General features: G+C 48.2%; 1 protein-coding gene across 5 annotated transcripts in view; it reads left to right on the top strand.

The window, feature by feature from the left end:
- Nrap (nebulin related anchoring protein) overlaps window positions 1-16928 on the top strand; it is a 70800-nt gene that overhangs the window by 50626 nt on the left and 3246 nt on the right. For 3 of the 5 annotated variants that reach the window (XM_058581316.1, XM_046449866.2, XM_058581317.1), the window contains 8 exons: window positions 621-725; window positions 1902-2000; window positions 3547-3651; window positions 4014-4121; window positions 4985-5296; window positions 11102-11206; window positions 11949-12047; window positions 13640-13744. In XM_058581316.1, coding sequence (XP_058437299.1) covers window positions 621-725; window positions 1902-2000; window positions 3547-3651; window positions 4014-4121; window positions 4985-5296; window positions 11102-11206; window positions 11949-12047; window positions 13640-13744 — 1038 coding nt within the window. The remainder of the gene's footprint in view (window positions 1-620; window positions 726-1901; window positions 2001-3546; window positions 3652-4013; window positions 4122-4984; window positions 5297-11101; window positions 11207-11948; window positions 12048-13639; window positions 13745-16928) is intronic. The other 2 variants (XM_058581318.1, XM_058581319.1) reach the window with 1 other exon arrangement.

Genomic DNA, 16928 nt, shown 5'->3' with positions numbered 1-16928 from the left:
TTGTCACTTGCACAGAGCCCTCGCTTGCCCTGCCTCCTGTCGTGCTGGCAATTGGAAGGCAGAAGGCCCAGGGGCCACCTCGCTGGCTGAGGGGAGTGACTTTGGGGACTCTTTAAACTGTCATCCCAAATCACTCTGGTGCACACGCTCGCCCCTATCCAGGCAGGCTCAGACAGGCCTTTGCCAGAGTGTTTTGGATTCGTTTATTAGTTCTTTCTTAACCCATAATTAATTAATGACACCCGCTGCTGCCGGGTTTTGTTTTAGAAGACCTGTTAAGCCATTTGCACGCACGCCCCAAGACGACTGACTTCCTACCCGCAATCCACCCCAGCGTTTATTTTTTGATAGCTCACATTAAAATGAAAATCTGTCTAGCGTCGCTACCACAGCTACTCTGAGACAAGTGACAGCAGAATTATCTTCTTCTGACCTACATTTTCCCCCCTAATGAGCATTTACCAAGAAGCATCTGTGCGATCGCTGAGCATGGTGTATCTGAGAGACGGACGCGGCCCTGAGTTCTAATGATGACAGATGCTATGTCACAGACCTCTGGCTTCTCCTTGCTATTGTTCTGAGGGTTCAGCTTTTCTGATTCTTTGTATTGTTCCTTGCAGAATTTGTACCGCTCAGACCTGAACTTCATGCGAGGCGTTGCCTGCGTCATTCCAGGCACGTTAGAGATTGAAGGAAGAAAGAGGGCATCTGAGCTCATCAGTGAGGTGACTGGGACTGGGGGTGGGGCTGTAAGGCCAGTGGGAACTTCAGCTGTCACAGTGGTGGCTCACTACCTAGCCTCTTGCCTGGCTTCTGTCCTCACTGATTTTTTCCATGCAGTTAGATGCCATTGAAGATGTCATTGTGACCCTGGAGTCAGTTCCTGAATTAACATGTAACAATTATCCACTGTCCCTTTGAAAAGTGGCCCTGTGGTACAATGCAAAGCCAACAGTCTTTGGAGACCAATAGATAAGAGATTGAAGTTTCAGACCAGTATTCATTTGCTGTATGTCCTCAGACCAGTGACCAGCTCTCTCTGAGCCTCAGTTTCTTAATTAGTCAAATGGGAATACTCATGCCTCCCCATTTAGCTTTTGTGAGGACTCACACTAATCTAAGCACAGTTCATGTGTCAGCTATATACAAAGTGTTCACTATAAGATTGGTGATAATTTTTGAGAATATGCAATGCTTAGAATTCTGCACCCCTGGGTAATGTAGCTCAGTCCTGAGATGCCCACAGGACTTCTTTCCACAGTCTATGCAAGGACAAGGGTACATAATGGAGGCACAGGAGTAGAAGGTGTCAGAGTGCAGCCCAGGAGCTCCAGTGGGTTCCCAGTGTGCTTCTCGTGGGAGTTTAGGTCTTGTTTGTGCTCCAGTTCTTCAAGGAAGTCACTAAAATGAAGGTTTCTTAAGCTCATGATACATCAGAACCCTGTTGGAGCTTAAAAGAAAACCCAGAGATGTGGGCCCCACTAGTGACTTTCTGATCCTCAGCCTCCCCAGTATCTGGGATTACTGGTCTCCTGGGTTGTGTGGCAGGTGCATGGTTAGAGGCTACAAAGCTGGCCCTAGTGTCACCTCAAGCACAGGGCAACCGGGTCTCTGTTCGGGAGCAAACTTCAAATTTAAATAGTCTCGTTTGCTTTCATGGCAAAGGCTAGCTCTCCCCTTCCCCTCATGAGTGTCTTGTTCAGTCCACCGTCCTGTCCTCCTCTCTGCTTCTTCATCCCCGTAAGTTGGGAGGTCACAAGAGTAGGGGACCGACTGGACTCTGGAGCGACAGGCTTGCAGCCTTTGCAAAATGAGTCTTTAACTAGTATTCCAAGAACTGGTTCTCCTCTGGGTTTAAACCTTACGGAGTCGTCGTCTTCCTTTCTCGTGTGTGGATTTAGAGTAAATACCGTCAGCATCCTGGGTCGATCAAGTACACGACTGTGACGGACACCCCCAATCTCCTTCATGCAAAGTTCAGCAACCAGATTACCAACGAGGTAAACTCTCCTATGGCTTTTAAAAAACTGATATTTGTGGGCTGAGGGAGGAGGAAGAGCCTGTGTTTGTACGGAGGCTTAGAAAGCAAAGAGCATGATGTGCAGAGTCTGAATATTGTCCAGAGGGAAAGAGGAGCAGTAGGGAATGTGGGTTAGTCTGTGGTCTTGCTCCCTTAGGGCTGGCTTGGACCAGCCTCTGCAGCGTCCCCTGGGAGTGCTCAGTCCCTACCCTGAGCCACTGAATCCAAAGGTTATGTCACGAGAGCCTCAGATGATTCCTTTGCATATTAAAGTCTGACAAGTTCTGGTCTATAATTCCTTTCTTCTATCTAGGCAAATATGGACTCACCAATTTTATATTGTCACTGTGGGGAGGATCTGTGGTTGTGCTTGGACGGTCCCAAGGCTCAGGGCTCGTCAGTCTTCCTGATCCCTGCCTCCTCTCCTTCTCACTCCCTATTTACCTGGCTCTAGCAAAAGGAAAAGAATGTTACTCCATAAGCTGTCTTTCCCACCCTTTTGATCCTACTTCTTTCACTGACCTGACATAGGTGTGCTGAGCAGAGATGTAAATATTGAGTTGTCTTTAGGTTTTAAGATTCTCCTGACTGTGACTTTTAGAAGTCAAGTGAAATTTGACTATTGATATGATATATATATATATATATATATATATATATATATATATATATATATATATTTTTAAATCAGAGTCTCTCTAAGTTGCTTAGGGCCTTCACAGTTGCTGAGGCTGCCTTTGAACTTGCTATTCTCCTGTCTCAGCCTCTCAAGTAGCTGGGATTACAGGCATGTGCCATCCTGCCTTGCTTGAATATGATTGATACTGTTAATTTCCACTTACACCCCAAGCTAAGAAGTAAGAAGTGAGCTGGAGAAAAAAGTCTGGAGAGGTGGAATTCATGGTGTGGTTCAGTGATGTTATCCGTTTTAAATTCTTATTTAACCTTTCCTGCCTCTCTTGTGAATTGAGTGACAATACCTTTTATGATGGCCTCTGGCCTCGGAGAACTCAGCAACCCTTTAGCCCCCTTTCTAATCATCAGGATCGATACTCTGTAGAGGATGAGGCCATCCAGGACAGCCCTGGTATGGGCTTGCTCATGGGGAGGATCCCTGGTGTCAGGACAGGACGCACAACAGGACTGGGCGCCCCCTTCCTTCAGGCAGGGCTTCTTCTAAATCTCTCAGGTCTTAGCATCATCTTATGCTTTGTCCCCAAGGACAAGGTCTGTGTCGTGAGAAATGTCAATAGCATCCTTAAATTTACGTCATTCCCTGGCCTATTATTGAGCAAAGAAAATAGCAGCTTTTTATATATTTCTCCTATTTCACTGATTTGACCCATAAAGACTTGTATGGGAGGAAATGTCTCCCTGGAGGTGGCAGATGTACCTCTGACATTGAATGACCTTTTGCTGTCATGTTTGCCCAGTTACAAAAGAGGAGTGTCCAGCACTTCAGAAACGCATAGCACTTATCTTCTTTCTTTCTTTTCTTTTCTTTTTTTTTTTCCGGTTGCGGGCAGCGTCTCTATAAAGCAGCTGGAGAGGATGCTAGACACCAGTACACAATGACCCTGGGTCTGCCCGAGTTTGTCCGAGCAAAAACAAATGCGGCCAATCTGAGCGACGTAAGCCTGTCCTACTGCTCAACTTGAGCATGCTCCCAGCTGTGCATGCTTGTGTGTCTGTGACGAGCCCTGACAGTGACCTTTCTGGCATTCACAGGAGCCACAATACAGATGCATGTTTTAAATGCATGTTTTAGATGCCCCTGTGCAACCCGCCTACCTTTGCCCAAATGTGTCGGGTGCATAGGTGTGCTCAGAGCCTGCCGCAGGATGTGCTGAGATTTTTCTCTCCAAATAGGAAGTCTTTGCATCTCAGAAATTGGTTCTGGAGCCCTGTGCTACAAATGAAAGGGGTAGCCTTTGTTCACTGATTCATGTAATTTATTTTTTTTTTAAAAGATGTACATGTGTTCCCACTTTAGGCAAAATACAAGGAGTCTTGGCATAATCTCCGTGCTCAAGGCTACAAGCTGACAATAGATGCGCTCCCCTTCCAGGCTGCAAGGGCCTCTGGGGACATCGCCAGCGATGTGAGTGGAATGTTCTGACCTTCCATCTTGCCTAATCTCTGTTAACTTCATGTAAAACAATGTCTGTGGCTGATTTCCCTGAATTAAAGCAAATCTATAACCATGAGAGACAGGATGTCACCTGCAGAATATATTAGTTATGAATGAGATCCTTTGACAGAGGGAGGGAAAGAAATGCTTTGTGAATCGGGAGCTAAATTCAGGCAACCGATCTCCAGCAGGAAGGAGCTTGTGGTTTATTTCTAATTGCAGAGTCTGGGCCATCTGGGGACGCCCTGTAATGTGTGAACTGCCTGTTTTGAAACCCCACCCAGAATTGGAACCGGATCTCCCCTGAGACGGCTAGGCAGCCCTAACATGCCTTCCCCTTGGCTCCCTGAAGTTTCCTGCCACAGTGTTAGGGTTTGCCAGCTGCGTTGCAGCCACTCTGTTGATAACGTCTGTAGCTTTGGGACATGAAGGTGACTTTCTCTTTCCCACAAACAAATCACAGAAAACGTGGACTTCAAATAAATGGATCCTGTCTTTTGGGTTTAATGTTTTGCCAAGCACAAACAGATGAAGCACGAGTTTCTCTTTTACCCTTTTTGATAAATTCCGTTTGGCCACAGGACACGTAAGGGGAGTGGGACCCTTGCTTTGGTTCTAAGGATCTGATTCTAATTAGATGGAAAGATGGAGCAATGTTTTAATTGTTCCTTCCCCAGGGAGGAAGGCAAGCTCTCAGGCCAGCCCCGCCGTGGTGGCTCTTATAATCTTCACCTCCTCTTGTAAGAGGTGATTTTTCTAGGGTCTTTGGGGTAGCACAGATGGAATTTAAGCAGCTGGATACAGAACCCTGACCCGCTGGTGCTGCCGTCCAGTTTCTCTACAGACACGACTTTGTGAAGGAGCGAGGGAAGCTCATCGGGATCCGCAGTGTAAGCGATGACCCCCGGCTGCGGCACTGTCGGCTCATGGGCCAGCTGCAAAGTGAGCATCAGTACAAGAGGGAGGCAGCCGGCAGCCAAGCCCAGTGCCACCTACCCATGGACATGGTGCACCTGGTCCATGCCAGGAAGGCCCAGGCCCTGGCCAGTGACCATGACTACAGGACTCAGTACCACGAGTTCACAGCGCTACCCGAAGACTTGAAGTTGGCCTGGGCCAAGAAAGCCCACGCCCTGCAGAGTGAGGTAGGCCCCTTGTGGAATGCAAACCAGCCCCTCCTTCCTTCTTCCATCACACGCTGGTGTCCACCACTGCCCCTTCCTTGGGCTTCTGGACCCTCAAGTCCCAGTGACTTGCTTCATCTAAGTTGAAATCCATCATTCAGTCATTCAGCCAATACTGCTGAGCACCTTCTACATACCAGGTACTGTGCTAGGCCCTGGGAGTGTAACAGTCAACAAAAAAGGAAAACAATCTCATGCTCATGGGACTTCTATTCTCCTGGAAGGAGATAGGCCATGATTGATAAGGCAAATCTATAGCAAGTTGGATGGCGACATGCTATGGAGACAAATGGCTCAGGGGAGTGGGTAGGGGGTGTGGATGTGTGTGTTCATGCACAGGCACAATCTAAAATACAGCATCAGGGTAGCTCTTGTTGGAAAGGTGACATTCACAGGCCTAAAGGAGACGAGAGAAGGGGATAGAGAATTCTAGGCAAATAGAACAGCAAGTTCAAAGGCCAGGGTCCTGGCAGGAACAGGCTTGGCATATTTGAGACCAGAGTGAAGCAAGTGGGGGGCTGTCATGGGAGATGGGGTCAGAGAGAACACAGGGTCTAGGCTGAGGATGGGAAGTATGGAGGTGAGGATATGACAAGAATAATTCAGGACCGGCTGACACCCGCTGACTGCTGCCCATTGCTTGTATCATTGCCACAGCTCTAAGGTGGGGACAGACATCACTCCTACCTTATAGATTGAGAGCATGAGGGAGGCACCAAGCAAAGTCTAGCTCTAGAACCCACTTTCTCAGCCATCCTGCTCCCTTGGAGGGAGCCTGAAACAGGATGTCCTGCCCCTTATGGTGTACTGTAGACCCTGAGGCCCAGAATGTGGGGTCCTGCCCTGAGCAAGGACAGTGAGCAGGTGGCAGGGGCAGCAGCCCCTCCCCTGTCATGACTCCTGAGATGCAAATCCCAGGTCCTCCACCCTGGATGTGTGAGCTTGGGCAGTCCCTGTCCTTGCAAAACCTTGGACATGGAAACACTGACTTGGGACTTAGTAATGATGACAACGTGACCATGGCCAGTGCTTATGCAGGATGTGCAGAGTGGCGGACACGGTGCCACACATCGTCTCTCCAGGCCTTTAGCAGGAAGGTGGTCCTGTTTTAGAGAGTGATCCCTGGGCCATTGGCACATTAGCCCTTACTGTGTTCACCAAGGTTTCCCAGTTTGGGCACTTGTGTTACTTTTGGCCAGATATTCCTTTGTGATGGGAACTGTCTTGTGTGCTGTAAAATATCTAACAATGTCCCTGATCTTTATCCTCCGGTTGCCCATTGCATCAGTCAGAAAGTTCTCCAAATATTGCCAATGTCCCTTGGGGATAAAATTAGCCCTAGTTGAGAATCTGGTTCTCGGTTGAGAACTGGTCCATGGGAAGCACTTAGCACCGAGCTTGGCCCATAGCACACTGGAACAAGTGTTAGCTGTTCTAGAATGTTCCCCCCAACATGCTTCCCGTCCTGGGGGCCTTCAGGGCAATGCCTGCTCTTAAGTTTAATTAGATATAGCAATAAAGGGGTGTTACAAACACATACTTGGTTATCAATTATTATGGTAATGGTCTTAATGAATCATTACGTTAGTAATTATGATTTGCAATATCACATCGTTCACCACTGGGGAGAGTATGGAGTGTGCAAGACCAGTGGGTCCCCCAGAGGGAGATTTTACTTGCTGCCAACTTCCACTCTCAGGGTCACTGCTAGCAGGTGATCCTGAGAACCCCACCCACCCAAAAGAAAAGCTCAAAATGTGACTCTCCAGTGCCCAACTGGTCAATAGTCTATTTTGGGGGAGAAAAGAAACTGCTGAGACAGGACAGGCACTCAGGGAAGACTCCGAGGCCACCTGGGGGAGGTGAGGACGCCAGTCTGAGCCAGGAGGTGTGTGTTGGAGGCAGCCACTGTCCTTGCTCAGGGCAGCCCCCCCCCCCCCCTTCTGGCTTTCTAGGCCTCTGTCTCTGCACTGGAAAAGCAAAGAGGTTTGCTCTGATCCAGATTTTTGTGAATCATAGAAAAATGTTTATTTATTTTTGAAATGGCAGCATCAATATAATGTCATATTTTGTTTTACTAAGTAAGGAAAAGGGGGAAAAAACCCTAAATGCTACCTGAAGGTATGATTTATGTCACTGTTATTTCTAAACAGAAAGGAAACTTTAACACTAGAAAAAAATGGGACATCATCTAAACAGGAGAAACAGTGGTTGGCAATCTCATACTGACATTTTAAGACCAGGGTCTATATTACATTTTTGAAGGTTAAGAAATTATGGCTTAAAAACTTAAACTACCATGTTATGCTACATGCACTGTCTTTTGATTATAAATTCGTTAATTTGGGAGTCTCGATTCTAGGATAGTTTAAATAGTAGACCTCAAAATGTCCAGCTGCTTTTGAGCCTTCAGCTTTATTGTTGTTATTATTTAAAAAATCAACTTTCATGTCGTTATATTATGTAGAAAAGGAAACAAATGCTTAACGGGAGGTCCCTCAACTTGGTAGTCCAAGAAGGAGTCTCCTCAATTGAGCTGCTGCCCCTGCCCCCTCCCATCCAGGCCAGAAGGAAAGCGTTGTGAGGGGCCAGAGGGGGCTGAGATGCCTGCTGCTAGGGCTGAGTTCCTCAAGGCCATGATTTCCCATGTCAGGGCCAAGCCCTTCTTTCCTCAGGAGTTTGTGAGATACCCGGGCTGGCCCTGGCAATGTCCATCATGGACACATGCTCGTCCTGCCGCCTCTTTGTGCCTTTTCAAGACTGCTATTCCATACTCCCTCCATGATCTCATGCTGGGACCATGGGAGGTCCTGAAAAGCACATGCCCCACTCTTTACAGGTGTGTGTCCTTGGGCAGACTCCTGAAACTCTCCATGCCTCAGCTTCCCCAACAATAGTCACAAAAGCTAAGACATGTGGGACCCTTGCCCTGGGCTGGCATTAATATATATATTTTGCACAATATTATTTAAGATCTAGATAGGTACTAGTACTCCTAACTTTACAGATGCAGCAATAAAGCATGAATACTCTCAGTAACAATGTGCCCCACTCCACGGGCTGGCAGGGAAGTGACTTGCTCAAGACCCACTGCTAGGAGGAAGTGAAGCAGGATTCCAGCTCTGGTCTCCTGACCCCTGGATCAGTCTCTTTGGCTTCTGCATGTGGCTGGATTAGGAACCCCAATCTCTGGCTTCTGAGCCTGTGCTCCTGACTACAAGTGTGGCCTACTGTGTTAGTCAGATTTTTGTTCTTGTGACCAAAATACCTGACAAGAACAACTTACAGCAGGAAAGGTTTACTTTGGCTCATGGTTTCAGAGGTCTCAGTCCATGGGTAGCCAACTCCATCATGGCGGAAGGACATGACAGGGAGAACTTTTAGCTCATGGCATTTGGGAAATAGAGAGATAGGAAGGGACCAGAGAGAAGATCAACCCTCCCAGGGCATGCTCCCATTGACCTATTTCCTCCAACTAGGTCCCACCTCCCAATAGTCCATTGACTATCAGTGGATTAATGGATTAATCCATTGGGTGGATTAATTCACTGATGAAGTCAAAATCCCCATGATTCAAAAGCCTAAAAGCCCCACCCCTGAACCTGGGAACCATGCTTTGAAAAATGATCCAAACCATAACACCTACCCAGAGTGCAGCAGCTCAAGGCTGTTCGGTGAATCCAGCCCATCTTTGAAACACCAAACATGTTCTACATGCAGATGAGAACAAGAACCCTCCCTTTGCAGGACAGTGTGAGGGTGGAACGAGATAGTGGGTCTAGAGCAAGCTCCACTGCACACAAGGTGACATGATAATGTTTCTAATTAGTACATATACCCCTTCCTCTAGGCACCTGGGTACTCACATCATTCACTCACAGGTTCATCATAACTCAGAGACTGAATGTTGCCTCTAGTGTATTTGCAACAGAGTGCTCCAAAACGGGGGTGCCCCCAAACCCCACTTATGACTCTGCAGGTGTCTTCCAGGTCTTAGTATATGGAAGGAAAATAGCGAGGTTGCTGTTTGCTGAAGCCAGATTTGGATGGGCAGTTTGGGAAGGTCTATTATTACCTTAGGCTCATTCTCTGAAGCCGTCTTTGGGTAGCTGATTCTTCTCCCTCCCCCGCCCTCTCCCCTCTTTTATCCTGAAGTCTGGGGCAGGTGTGTTGTTTTTAGGGTCTGGTGAATAGTCAAAGCTGGGCTGGGAGCTGAGATTTCAATAGACGATCCATTTATAAGAGAGTGTGAGGTGCAGTCAGATCTTTGGGGAACCTGCATCTTGCTTTCTGACTTACCTGCGATCCTACTGTTCAGCTCAACAAAAGGCAAGTTGAAAGAGCGCTCCCCACTTCATCTGGCTTATGAAAGGAGCAAGGCCTGGCTGTGAAGAGGCCCTGTAGGATTATTCTCTCCAACTTAGAAATTTATCCAATTTTCTCTGTTCTTTATCAGAGTAGAAGGCAAAAGCTTTGCCGGTGTAGACTGAAAGATCGCGGTATAAAAAGCAATCTTACTGACATGGGGTTTTGAAACCTGCTCCCAAGCCTGAGTGATGTCTCCCTCCACCAGTTGGAAGGCAGAGTGGAATTGGCACAGGGGCATTAGCCAGCAGACAGCAGATCAGAAACGGACTCTCTTTGAGGCCAGCTGTGAGGAGCACTGTGAATCCTGAAATGAAAGAAAACTAAAAAGGCCGAGAGGCTGATTTCCAGAGTGATATTTTGCGTTACAGCAGAGCTTATATCTAAATTAGAGAAATGCCATTGACTTCGTTTAGATCCAAATTTTAGATTTCCTTAGAGAGGCTTTTCCACCTTTAAAAATGCCTAATTTCCATAAAGAGAAGAAGAAAGGGATGCAGGTGACTGTCTCATTGAAGGTAATGGTGGGCAGATCAAGGAATTGTTGTAAGGTTTGATGTTTTGGGGGGCTCCTAATCAACCCATTGTCTTAAAAGCACCTCTTATTATTTTCTCCAAGGAATGGTGCTGTAGTCCTAGTCTTCTGAGCCCTTAAAATGAAGAAAGAGAACAAAGCTTAGTCCATTTTTGCAATATAAGCAAATCATAATGACACAGTGGGACGAGGTAAACTGAGGCTTGAAGAATTAAAATGGCTTACTCTTAGCCCATCGTGACTAAATTTGATTCAGTGTTTTAAATCCTGCTTTCATTGACTCCTTCCCCCTTCACTTTTGCTACCACAAGAACAAAACTCTAACTGGCTCTTGTCCCTAAGTACTCTCACATGTTTTCATGAGAACAGAGGGGTTGACATGACCTTCCAGTGTCACAGAGGGAAATCGAGTCACATTTTGGTAAAATTTGCCCCTAGTTACAGCAGGGTTGATCTGGGCTCAAAGCAATTTTTTCAACCCAATACTGAGTGGAGCGATTTGATATGGGCAGGTGGTCAGTCATCTCCCTGGCAGCATACATAAAAGAATCCTGGCCGCTGCCTGGGTCTGAGCACATGTCTCAGCTCTTTCTTTAAGTGAGAGTTCACAGAAACCATCACCTTTGGCTGCAGATCCTGCTGGTGGGGGCTTCTTGTATCACGTGCAGGATTCATTATTTACCTCCTGGCAGAATGCACAATGCAAATGACTGGACTTGATGACCCGCAGAATGCGCTCCTGAGGAAGGGGCTGAACTGTTGTAAGGAGACTTATTGCAAATGCCATTGCAAGTCAAGGACCTTCTTGAAGTGCCCTAAGAGTCTTGGGCACTCTGCTGAGAAAGCCCACGACTTTCTTTCTGCAGTTTCGCTACAAGTCGGACCTCATGGCCATGAAGGGGACAGGATGGCTAGCACTGAGATCCCCACAGATAGAGAGCGCCAGGAAGGCGGGAGAACTCATCAGCGAGGTACCATCAACCTGTCCCTTCCAGAGTGACACTTCTTTGAAGAGAGAACCTGTTCATGGAGTAGGGATCCCAAGCGGGATCCAGGGCTGCTGGATTCCCAGTGTTTTTCTGAGACCATTTGCAACAAAATTCTAAAACGGAATGAGATTTCCCACCAAAGGAAATCACTATTGGGGAACTAAAGGCAAACATGTTAGAAGGTTCTCAGTAAACACAGTATATACAATCATGATCAAATATGGCCATTATTTTATTGGAGGCAAGGAGTTTGCACCTGCCTACCGAGTTGACTCATAGTGTCTAGTGTCCAGACAGTCTCAGAGAGTGTTAAAGGTGGCACACAGTGTCCTTCATTGAATTCCCCACCAGGTTAATGACCTGGAGATCCCTCCCTTGGAATCCCCTTATGGGTGACTCTGCCTTCTCTGTGTCCTTCATAATGGAACTTGTCTGGTCAGGGTCCAAGCAGGATCACATTAATGCTGAACATTGTCCTCTGCTCTATTCCTTTATTGTGAAGAGTCTTTTTCTTTAAGAGAGTCAATACCTGTAAAATGTTCCTAATCACAGAAGAGAGCTTGGATCTTTCCCATGCTATTGATTTGGGTACCCACCAGAAAGATTTGTTCTCCAATAATGTCACTGGTATCTTTGATTCTAAAGGGGGTGGGGTGAAGCCTCATCTGGGAAAATGCATGATGTGCGACTGTGTTTGGTGGAAACCTTTGTCTTTCTCTTATAGACCAAATACCGTAAAAAACCAGACAGTATCAAGTTCACCACAGTGGTTGACTCCCCAGATCTGGTTCACGCCAAGAATAGCTACATGCATTGCAACGAGGTGGGTTCTTTCTCCTCACTCATCCTGGGCATGCGGTGGGGTGCAGCTGCTCAGTGGTCAGTGCTGAAGAACACAAGCTCTGGGTTCAAATCCTGTTTGTGGGGACTTCCTGTATCATAGGCCTGGTCCATTATTTAACTCCCGGAATGGAAACCTTCTGAGATTGCAAATCTTCTCTCTAGATGACTGTGGGTCAGTTACTTTCACTCTTCTAACCTCAGGTCTCTTATGTGAAGGGGGTTGCGGGACAGGGGAAAAATGAGAGCAATGATTTCATGAGATTAAGTGAATTAAGTGAGGATTAAATAAATAAAAGCAAATAAAGCTTTTAGCGAGTACGGCAAGTACTGTATAAATGCCCCTTATTATGGCTTGATCCATAATCATAATGATAATAATGCCAAGTATTATTGATGATCCCTTACCCTGCGAGAGACCAGATATATCTTAATTGCTGATGAATGGCAATGGAATTAAAAGCTTAATATAACCCAGTTAGGTTAAAAAAAAAAGAAAGAAAAAGAAAAGGAAAAGGAAGAGCAGCTACGTTCAATCTGCTTTTGCTCCCTGTATAATTTAGCTCCATTTCCTCTATCTTGTATTTATTTCAAGAAGTGGGAACGTATTTTTCCCTCTCCTGGATTGTCAAGGAATCAATCCTGTAAGCACGGGGACAGAGCTGCCCCATCCACACAGGGAGCCCAGATGCTGTACTGACCTGTACATTTGCATTTGCAAAGTCCATAGTGAATTTGAGACTGGATTAGACTCTTGTATTTTCCTCTTTAAAATTACATGAGACTCAAATACTTTCTAAAATTGTTCGCACTTTTTTTTTTTTTTTTTGGTACTGGAGATTGAACCCAGGGGTGCTTAACCCCTGAGCCACATCCCCAGTCCTTTTTATATTTTATTTTGAGACAGGGTCTTTCTAAGTTGCTTAGGGCCTTGTTAAGTTGCTGAGGCTGGCTTTGAACTTGTGATCCTCCTGCCTCAGGCTCTTGATTCCCTGGGATTCTAGGTGTGTGCCACCAAACCTGGCTACAAGTTTTCATTTGCTGCTCTAGATGTAGCAATCATGATGTAGTTTGAGTTTTAAAATTGTATCTGCTTGGGTCCTGGGTGAGCTGTGAAAAGCTTAAATTTTTTTGAATACATGTTGACATTTTGTAATAAGAATAACTTCTTAGGTGTATTATTATTATTATTTCTATTAGTATTAAACAACAAAGGCCTGAAGCTGTATCTTATTACCAGTAAAAATCATGTGTCATGCTCCCTTGCAAAGACCCTCTGAAATATCCACACACCTTAGACTGCAAGTGTGGCCAGCCAGTATGTTGATTTGTGATCCATTTGGAGCAGATCTTGGTGAATATTTTTAACAGGGTCTATGTGGAACCAGCCACCTCCACTTGACCCTGGTCCCAAAGGCTGCTGCCTCCAGGCACAAGATTCTAGAAGGACCTCTCCTTGTGTAGGGCTGGGTTTTGCTCCATCTGGTGGGCAGTTGTGTGGGAGGGGCAGGAGAGAGAATCAGCTGCTTCTGCCCTGTGGCTTCACCCTTGACCATGAGTCTGCCTTACCCACAGCGCCTGTACAGGTTGGGGGATGCAGAAGCCCTGCACAGATACACCCTGATCCCCGACCACCCTGAGTTCACCCGAGCCCGCCTCAACGCACTGCACCTGAGTGACGTAAGTGAGCTTCTGGTCCCTGTCCTGTGGGCCTACTTTGCTAAAATGACCTGTGCCCGAAGTGGATTTTATTCATTAGAAATAGAAGAGTCCTAGGAAGGAGGAGGTGAAAGAGAAGGAACAGTGAACTGAGAGTGGGACACACTGTTTGTGTGACTTTTGACACTTTCCTTGCTGGACCTGTTTGCTCACCTGTAAAACCCGGTTGAGGCTGAGCGACATGAGGTTCCTTCTGGCTCTAATATTCTGATCTGGGCATGGCTCCATGGACCTTAGTGTGTGCTAGATAGTGGTCAGGGGCGTGTTCTCCTGGCCCCTGCAGGTGTCTGCATCCTGGTTCCCTCAGCCATCCAGAGGAGTGCAGCCATGGAGATGGAGTGGCGCCACCTCACCCTGCACCTTGGGGAGACGCCCCATGGTAGCCTCTCCTGTCCGAATGCACTTGCCTCTCTGTCCATGTATCTGTCCCCTGCAACACTCCAGTTTCCCTGGGATGCCTGCATGACCAAGATGCTGTTTCCTAGACCCAGGCTTGTTGTTAGCAGGGGTTGGAGCCCCCCCACCCCCCGGTAGTAATAGAATAGGCAGCTGCATGGCCAGCAAAGCTGTGATCCCTGGATAACAGGTAGAGAGGCGTTGGAATCAAAAGACGTTCTCAGATTGGAATAACACAGGCTGAGTGTGTCAGCCTGGGGCAGCGAGCGGCCTCCCAGAGCCCGGCCATTCTTCCCTCCCTGGCCTGGCCATTGTGTCCTGGGGCTCCGTGCAGATCGACAGCTGCTGCCGCTCACCCCAGAGGTGGCCGCCTCGCAGGGGTTGGCAAGAGGCGCCTTCTAGTTAGCGTGTGTATTAGTTTGTTGCGTTTGTAAAGCCCTGTGGGATCCCACGCAGTGAATGCGCTGGTGCTTTATAAATATGAGTTATTATGACCATTTGATGCTTTTGAGGGATGCACGAGGGATAATTTTAGAACAGAAGCTCTGGTGGGCTGACCTCCATCTGGGGAAGCTGGACCGCCCCCTCCACAGAGCTGGCTCAGGACATCTAGCTCATTAAGCGGCCAGGATGGGGAGGCAGGGCCTCCACTGGAGGGACTTCCGGAGGCCCAGAGCCATGGAAGCTGGGATCAAATTGCCAGTCCACTGGGGGCCCAGCTTAAGGAGGAAAGAAGCCACCCCAGGTTAGTGGCGGGGAGCATCTTCCCTCTCATGGGGGGCCAGCCCCACAGAGTCCTCGAGCTGAAATTAGCTGCCGGGGCGTGCAGGTGTGAAACTCATGGACCTCATTTGAAAGAGCGCTTCTCTGGGGGCGTGTGGAATACGCACAATTGGATCAAGTGCTCTGCGAGGAGGAGGTGGAGGCAAAGTGACCTTCCTGGGCAAAGAAAGCCATTGAGATGTGCAAGGCAGCCGGAATAACTCAAAATCAAATGGCTCTAATGCGTGAGGACGAGGACAAGACTGTGCCCACTGTGATCAAGAAGAGGAGCGCCTAGGGTTCCAAATCAAAGGGCCTCCAGAATCTAAGGATCCCAGTGGCAAGGCAAAAACCTCAACAGAATAAAAAACTCAGGGGGAAGTGATCACAATCAGGCAAAGAGTAGACAGGAGGAAGAACAGGAGAAGGAGCTCGGGCCACTCTCCGGCCAGATGACCCCCGAGCCACCGATACTCCGAAGCTGGGTGCATGGGACACCAGCGTGGGATGACGTTGGGCTTGGAGGTTGTGCAAAGCTTGGTGTCATTAGCCAGCCTGGGCCTGGCATGGAGGCTCTTCTCAGAGAGGCACTGTGTCCCTGACACAGAGGGTGACAGGGCTTTTTGACTATTTGCTATCTGATGAGGTGGGGTCACCAAAATAGGAAGCATCATGCTGAAGGGGATCGCTGTTCTGCTGTTATCTGAAGGCTCCTCCCTTCTGTCTTCCAGTGCTAGCCGCCAAACTCGAGGGTGACACCCAGTAAATGGATTGTTTAGGCTCTGTATCCATCAATTAGGTGATTTCCCCAGCATGACTGGTCTGTGTTCCAGGCCCTCGGACACTGTAGATATTTGGTTCCTGGTCTGCGCTGTTGGATTTTGGAGGGGGAAGTGGGGGCGAAAGTGAGGGTGATGACCACAGGCACACACAGGTGACAGACCCGCCCTGCCTGGCCCAGTGCTTCATGGTTCCCTCTGGTGCCAGGCCCAGCTTGGGAGGGGCTGGGCCTCTTTGTTGCTTTCTGCCCTTCCTCCTTTGCTCCATCTCCCAACCCACCCCCCCACCCCACCCCCCCACCCCCGTGGAACAGAGGACCAGCCTTGACCTCTATTTCCGGGTGACAAGAGTAAGATTCTTTAAGGGCCCTGCCCCGCTGTGGCTGATGAAACAAGCGAGTCGTGATGAGGTCTGGGGCCGTCACTTTGTCCTCTGTTGGTGATGTGCGGCTTTCCTGCTGTCTCCCTTCTCTGTGGCTGAATAAAAGCGAGCCCTCTGCTGGGACCTCCCGAGGACGCCTTTCATGGAGTCATTCCCTTACCTTGGGAAAAAAAAAAATCGCTACATGAAGGCGCTGGAGATTTTGACACCTCCGTTGGTGGTGTGGGTCTACCTGAGGACCGAGGCTGTGATTCCAGACTCCTGGAGGGGGCCCGGGGACAACCTGAAAAGGGAAAAAATGAAAGAAGGGACATGAAACACATGGGTCACAAACTCAGGTTCTTGACAATACACTGAATCCAGGTGAAGGCTCCTCCCTTGGAGCAGGCCCCTGGGGTGCTCAGGAGAGGTGTGGGATGTGGCATCAAAACCAGGCCAAGCCCTCACCCCAGGAGTCACTGGAGCTAACAAACCCGCAGGTGTCAAGACCCCAGGAACAGCGCCATCAGCACGTGGGAGGAAACTGGGTTCTTGAACTTTGAGCTCCGGCCCGTAGAACTGCAGACCCTGGACCCAGAGAGTGAAGGCAGAGATGGGAAGGAAGGGGAAGGGGTGTCTGAGACCCAGGCCCACAAGAGCAAGATCCAGTGGTCGGGTTGGGGGCTTAGAGCTGAAGGCCTTCATGGCCAGCCCCAGTGATCCCAGAGCTGGGGAGTCCCCAGGATGCAAGGGGGCCATGGGAACCATTTTTGGGAACTCCTCTTGCTGAGAATCATTACACGGCGACAATGGAGTCGCCCCTGCTTACCCACGCTTTTCCTTTCCC

The sequence above is a fragment of the Marmota monax genome, unplaced genomic scaffold (assembly GCF_021218885.2).
Source record: "Marmota monax isolate L192 unplaced genomic scaffold, Marmota_monax_Labrador192_F-V1.1 WCK01_AAM20220418_F8-fsc00004, whole genome shotgun sequence".
NCBI lineage: Eukaryota > Metazoa > Chordata > Mammalia > Rodentia > Sciuridae > Marmota > Marmota monax.
The sequence above is the reverse complement of the archived record's forward strand: the minus strand, read 5'-3'. Positions and strand labels throughout refer to the sequence as shown.